This window comes from Myotis davidii, unplaced genomic scaffold (genome assembly GCF_000327345.1).
Source record: "Myotis davidii unplaced genomic scaffold, ASM32734v1 scaffold1350, whole genome shotgun sequence".
Lineage (NCBI taxonomy): Eukaryota > Metazoa > Chordata > Mammalia > Chiroptera > Vespertilionidae > Myotis > Myotis davidii.
The window spans coordinates 390348-398041 of NW_006283656.1; the positions used below are offsets into that span (position 1 = coordinate 390348).

A 7694-nucleotide genomic window follows, 5' to 3' on the forward strand; every position below is an offset into this window, starting at 1 on the left:
CACTGAAGCAAGCAAGCCTCATGTTAGTTTCAAGCTGCCTGGCTGCCGGCCGCCACCTTGGCTGGCAGTTAATTTGCATATCTCCCTGATTAGCCAATGGGAAGGGTAGCGGTCGTACACCAATTACCATGTTTCTCTTTTATTAGATAGGATTTTCTCAAATAAAATGTTTTCACAAATTTCAAAATGTATATATTAAACTTTTCCAAAGGAGAAAAAAATTACTGTGATAAAGTAAAAAGGGACCTTCATAAGACAGAAAATTATTATGATTACTAAGTAGAAACATTTAAAAACACTTAAGATTATTGAAAATCAACATTTTATGTGATAATCATAATTTTTTAGAGTTTAAAAATGTTATACCTATTATAATCCTTATGTTGAATCCATTTAAAAAGCTACGTATAAATATTTGTAATTCAAATAAGTTTCTTTGAAAATGACTTGAAATATTATTTTTTCACCTAATTAAAAAGGAAATTGAGGATTACCTTTTATCTCTCTTGAATTTATTTAAAAATACTTTGTTCTGAAATAATACAACACATCCAATGAAAGTTTCACCCCAGAAATATATTTTAAAGACATAGTTTCCAATTTTGAAACATATGGTTTGAAATATACAAGAGGACCTATGTAGATAATCTAAGAGCAAAGATGACAGACATGCCATTTAAAACCCCTATATTTACTAGTAAATAAAGTGTATGTATAGTCATTGAAAATAGTTTCAGAGAGTAAAATATATACTATTAATCTACACAAAAGTAATTTTTCAGTGGACAAAGGTATAAAGAAAAAGATTTTTACTTGAGCATACACATTTTGGAAAGCATGCATCTGAATAAATCTTTATTTGGGGTGGCAAAAAATAAAAAAAATCATATACCCTGTTTTGATAGGCAGCACATTTCCAGTCTTTGCTCAGGAGAATATCCATAAAGATGGTATGCTTCATGTATTGCACTTATATACCACTTCTTCCTTCTACTTTCATATTTTCCTGGCTAAGGAAACATAGAAAAATAAGATTCATTATAAATATATAATTGTGTGTGCATATCCACTTGATTTAGCTGTTGAAGTGGAACCAAATCTAATTTAAGCATTGTACAATATATTATTTAGATTTTGATATCTGATTATTATTGTATTATTTTAGAATATAGCAAAGTTGTAGAAATTTTGCATGTTAATGGCCAAAAGGGTCATATTCTTGATTCAAGATATTTGAATATGATTCACATAATACTTAGAAAGTTATAAAAATTAAGGCTACAAATATAACAAAGTAGTCAATGTTAACACATTTATTAGAATAATGTTGATTCCCTCTTACATAATATAGCAAAGATGCTGTAGTGACAAAAATTGAAAAGCTAAGTTTCTTACTGTAAGAAAATTAATTCAATTCACATCTGGTTTTGGTGTTATGGAAGACAGCTGACATATTCATACAAGTTCCTTAAACTTTCTGTGCCTCAAATTCTTCATCTATAAAATTTGGATAGCTGTACATATATCAAAGGTCTCATGAGTACTAAATGAAATAATAGATGACAGTTTGCTAGAGTAGGAAGCACTCAATAAATGTTGTTCTACTTGAATACAGAACTTTTCTCTAAATGTTTATTTAGTTTTGTCAAAAATGTATTTAGAAAATAAAAGCAATTGAAGAATCTTTAGGTAAAAAATGACTATAAGAATTACTTGGGTTCTTCTCAAATTCCACTTTATTCTTGGAGTCTCCAAATTAATATTTACTATCTAGTTTTCATTACACTTAATATTTTCATTTAATTATTTACTACAGTCTGACTCATATTATAGTTAATTTGCATTCATGACTATCTCCTCCCATAAAATGAAAGATCCTTGAAGACAGAAGCAATACATAATATTTCATTTTTGTATTCTCCACAGTACCCATTTGCCTAATCTCTCTGCATATTATAAAAGCATGCAGAAATTGGTTCTTAAATTGCATGTGGTCCTGGACATTGATTTATTTGGTCTAGAAGCAGCGAAGCAAAAAAATCAAATAAAAACTCTACTTTGTACACAGAATCTTTAAATTTCATTCATTAAGCTATTTCACATGATAAAAGATGAAAAGTAGAAATATACAATTCAATAAACATTAAAAACTTTACACTAAATTAAGGATATCTTAGCTAGTATTTGCCTTGAGACATTTCTGCAACTCAAAAGCTGTAAGAATGCTAAGTAAGAAGTTATAGAGAAAAATCACCGAAAATCTGATATAGCACTAAACAACTAAAGGTAAAGAAATTTTTTGAGAAAAATCAATGCAATATATAGTTACAGCGAACTTTGATAAGTTTGGGTAACTGAAGAGCTTTTTGGAAAATCTGTCTGACGGTCTTTAAGAATTTATCAGTAAGTATGTGCCATCTAGTGGTAAAACAAACATCTAAACTCAAAAAGTTGACTCAGAATTGCGAATTCCAGAATTAGTCTCAGCTTATGGATTGCATTTTCTATGAGTTTGATTTTTAATTGAAGGACTGATAGGTGCTCATTCTAAACGGATAGAAGGCACCTATTATTTCCAGTTTCTGTGATACTGTAAGCAATGGGCAACAATGGCCAACCTGTCCTCAGCTTTTGTAGTTTTAAAGATCTATGCCTTTCACTTAGATCTGAACATATCTAATAAATTTAGAACTTCTATCTTATCTCCCACCCCAAAACAAAACACAGACAAGTTTTTAAATACATTTAAGAAGTACATTTTCAAGGTAACTAGCAGATTTTCAAGGAGCTAAAAACTTATGAAGTCAAGAATTAAGATCAATGACTTCAGCTGAGACTATAAAAGGGCTGGGCACCTTCATATTCCAGTAAATTCTATGATCCCAAGAGGGAATATCAAGTCCTTCATTCTTTTTATATTACTGTGGCAACCTGAGTTTTCTCAGTTTCATTAAATTTGGGGTGGAGGGAAATAATAAGCAATCATCAAGGAAAGAGAAGGAAGATACATAGTCTGAAAATTTGTGCCAATTTATGAAAGTAAATAATACTTGACAGATGTATTCTTAATAGATGAATAGCATCCAAATATTTGGAGTAAGCATGAGGTTGGAGACTTAAACAAATGGTTAGACAGGGAAAGATAGTGCTCTAGTCTGAGAAAATCCTGGCTGTGTCCAAAATTGAAAAGTTTGTAAGTTACTGTCCTATCTGGTCTTGTTTCAATCCAGTGTTATTGGCTGACAGAAGGCTTTAATATCACTTTTACATTTCCTAGGGTTTGAGGAAGAAGCTGAATGACACTTCTCAGTAACTTTCGACTTACTGAATAAGGTTTGTGTTATCACCATACACTAATATGGAGTGTCCAGTTCAAGGAAAAGAATACATATGTGTTTGCCCACACAGTAAAGCCAGTGGAGAGAAATCTGTAATCTGGAGAAATTCATGTCTTCTGTTGCTTTGTATTTTTTAAATAACTTTTTAATATGTTTTTTATTGATTTGAGAGAGAAGGGAAGCGAGAGAGAAATACCAATTGGTTGCAGTCTGCACACTCCACAATCCAGGCATGTGCCCTGACCAAAAATCGAACTGCCTACTTTTTGGTGCACGGGATGACGCTCATCCAATTGAGCCACACTGGTCAGGGCCTGTTGCTTTGTATTTACAATTGCTTCTCCACATGAGAATTAATCAAGATATAATAACCCGGCTTTGTAGCAGGATAAATTTTACTCCACAAACTTGAATGTGTACGCAATGTCACAATATCTTATTTTTGCTAAATTGAATGAGAAAGCCCTAATCCAACAAGGTGATTGATCTTAGTCATTTTGGAGCCATCCCTTACTTTTGCCAGGCTCACATAAATTGAGGGGGGAAAAATGTGGTGAATGAAGAGTGAGGACAGATCATTACTTTTCAACCTGCAGTGGTTACATGAATAACACTTTGTTCAGGTCCCTTGAAGTCAGGCAGTCTAACAGCTTCTTTGCCACACCTGGACAAAAGAATCTTTAAAGAGGCTGGGAACCACGATGGCATGGGTTCAAACTCCCTGAGTGCACCAGACTGCTATCCTTCTCTGAGGTCCTGCCACTACTCAGGGCACTGACAGAACCTCTTCTCTGCTATGCTGCTCCTGCCTGTCCCTCTGAGAGGCGCTGGCCTCATTCCCAGTCCACCCTTCCCATCCTCAAAGAACTCAGGTCAACAAGACAGACAAGCTCAGCTTTTGGTTCCCACAACAAAACACTCAGGAGACATGGGAATACTAGGGACCTGACCACTTTCTGGAATAAGTGAAAGGGAAAAATACAATCAAAACAAATTGTTAACCAACCACTGGTATTTGATTGGTAGGGAAGGATTTCCTAGCTAAGGGACTTTGAAGATTAGAATAATAGGCAGGTGGTAGTCTTTCCACCCCTTGGCACCCTACTCCTTTATTGCTTTTCCTTAATTTTTCCTCATAACGCTCAGCAACAACCAGCATACTGTATCTTTATTTACTTAGCTTGTTTACTATTTCTCATCCCACCAATTTAAATTTCATAAGGGCATTTAAATTTTGTCTGTTTTGTTCACTTCTGAGCCTAGACGAGTCACAAATAATAGGAGCTCAGTAAATATTTATTGGGTATTATAAATACACTTTTTTCCCCCAGGGTAAAACCTGGTCAAGAAATTGGTGATGAATGTGAGCGGTTGCACCCTGGCCAGATGGCTCTGTTGGTTGGAGTGTCGTCCTGTACACCAAAAGCTTGTGGGTTCAGATCCTGGTCAGGGCACATACCTAGATTGAGGTTTCATTCCCAGTCAGATGCTTATGGGAAGCAACTAATGGACATTTCTCTCTCACATAGATGTTTCTCTCTCTCAAATCAATAAAAAACATATCCTCGAGTGAGGATTTAAAAAAAAGGAAAGTGAAAGGTTGCTACAATTTAATCCTGAATTATGTGATTATGCCTAGGAAGCTAAAAGAAAAAGTTATAACATGATGATTACTAGGCCTTATGAATGATACTAGAGGCCAGGTGCACAAATTCGTGCACCAGTGGGGTCCCTTGGCCTAGCCTGCAGGATCGGACCGAAATCTGCTCTGACATCCCCTGAGAGGTCCAGGATTGTGAGAGCAAGCAGGCCAGGCTGAGGGATCCCACCAGTGCACAATCAGGGATGGGGAGGGACGTGGGAGGTTGGCCAGCCAGGGAGGGACCATGGGAGGGCTCCAGGGTGTGTCTGGCCCATCTCGCTCAGTCCTGATCGGCCAGATCCCAGCAGCAAGCTAACCTATAGGTCAAAGTGTCTGCCCCCTGGTGGTCAGTAGCCATCATAGCGAGTGGTTGAGCAGCCTTAGCATATCATTAGCATATTATGCTTTGATTGGCTGAACAGACAACTGGACACTTAGCATATTAGGCTTTTATTATATAGGATTACTCCTAAAATAATATAAGCCTTCATTATATTATGAAGGGTTAAGATCAGAATTCAGATCTTTAAAGTGTTTCATAGACCACTGATTTATCCTATTATATTGGAGTATATAAAAAAATGTGTATTTAACTTCAAATACTTGAAACAGTATATAAAAAATAGTACCGTATTTTAAAACAAATCAATAAACATTAAAAAATTTACACTAAAATAAGGATATCTTTATCTGCCCTATTTGATTGTAGTATGGCAGAGCCTCACTACAATCCTGTAGGTACAATGATAGAGTCTACAATCCGAAATTTTAATTTGAATTTTTTTATATCAATACTAGAGGCCTGTTGCACAAAGAGATTCATGCAATAGGCCTTCCTTTCCCTGGCTGCTGGCACCGGTTTTCCTCCAGCACCCGGGGCCCACACCTTCGCTCCAGCCGCAGCGGAGAAGCCAAGTCTGGAGGCTTCTCCGCTTCGACCACAGCAGAGAAGGCAAGCCTCTTCAGTCTTCAGTCGTCTTCAGTTGTCTTTAGTTTTCGCTCCACACCTGCATATGCAAATTATCAGTCATCTTTGTTGGGTCAGTTTGTATACTCATCCTGATTGGCTAGTGGGCGTAGCGGAGTGATACCGATTTGCATGTTTCTCTTTTATTAGTATAAAGTTAACTGAAAAATTGGTACTTACAATTTAGGAAATTTTTCTTTTAGACACAATGTTGAGCATATGATAAAAATCTGGAAAACCAGAGTCACAAGTACTTAGTCTGCTTTATTGGTTTCATAAATTCACTGAAATGATTTCAAATACTGACCATTACTTTAAGTAAATTCTTAGATAATATGCCTCTTAAAATATGGGGATATAAGTCACAGATTTCATAATCTAAAGAAGTATAAAATAATTTTCCTTTGGAATGCACCCCCACTAAATGAGGATAGGCACCACTGCCTTTTATAAAGTCCTCTGCCTGGTGATTTATGTCAATTGCTGCTACTTATACATTCAAACTTGCAGTGTAGCTCACTGACTAACCATGTACTGTCCTGATGCAGCGTTCTATTTACTATCATGCCAAAGCTATCGCTCTTCTCCTTTGTTGAGCAGATCGTTTTCACTTAAAGCAGCTCAGTAGAAAGCTAATCACAAGGATATCTTGTCTCCCTTAAATTGGATTTCTGCAACAGCAACTGGTAATCTAGACAGTAAGAGCACTCCTGTTCCTTTGATGCCAACTAGAAGATAGTCACGTCACACCTATGTGCACCACATTCCTTGGCTTCCTAATATCTACCTCCCTCTCATCTGTCATCTTTAACATAAATTCACATAATCTTCAATAATCAACTCTGGGATATTTACATAGCTTACTCAAATTATTGAACACTTGAAGCAAACACTGCTCTCAAAGATGTGTTTCTTACCCTGTTTAAGTTTCCTTAGACATAAATAGGCATATTGCTTTCTCTGAATCAACAAGATTTTAAGATCAAAATAACTTCTGTGTCCCATCCCACACCACTACAAAGTGTGAACCAGTTAACCTGACCACCCCCTGCCAAAAAGAGTACTAGCTCTATTTAGTCTGATACTTTACATCATTCTGAGACATAATGCTGAGAATGCAATGAGTGCCAGGGGAGAAATTAGGCAGAAAAAGAAAGAATAAAGAAAATTGAAAGTTAAATCTTTACAGTGTGATTCCATTACTTGGCTTAAAATACTGGGATTTTGTATTTGAATTCTATACAAAAATTACCAATACAGGAACTGAGTATTCCCTGCTACACTGGGGGTGAGAGAAGAAATAGGAAGTCAAGATGTTTTTGATAAAGATAACCTCAATGGACAAATCAAAAAAATAACAGGATACACAAAAACAAACTCAAAATGGATAAAGGACTTAAATGTAAGATGGGAAACCATAAATCTTAGAGGAATCCACAGGCAGCAAAATCTCAGACAAATGCGGAAGCAATATCTTCACCAATACAGGCCCTAGGGCAATGGAAACTAAAGAGAAAATAAAAAAAATGGGACTACATCAAAATAAAAAGCTTCTGCACAGCAAAAGAAACCATCAACAAAAGAACAAGAAGACCCACTGCATGGGAGAACATATTTGCCAATGATATCACTGATAAGGGTTTAATCTCCAACATTTACAAGAAAATAATAAAACTTAACAATAAGAAGACAAACAACCCAATCAAAAAATGGGCAATGGTCCTAGATAGACATTTTCGAAAGAGGA

General features: G+C 35.7%; 1 protein-coding gene across 1 annotated transcript in view; it reads right to left on the reverse strand.

Moving 5' to 3' along the window:
- Positions 1-7694, reverse strand: part of ZCWPW2 (zinc finger, CW type with PWWP domain 2) — a 68806-nt gene that overhangs the window by 34852 nt on the left and 26260 nt on the right. Inside the window, exon 5 of the mRNA XM_015565961.1 lies at positions 893-1010. Coding sequence (XP_015421447.1) covers positions 893-1010 — 118 coding nt within the window. The remainder of the gene's footprint in view (positions 1-892; positions 1011-7694) is intronic.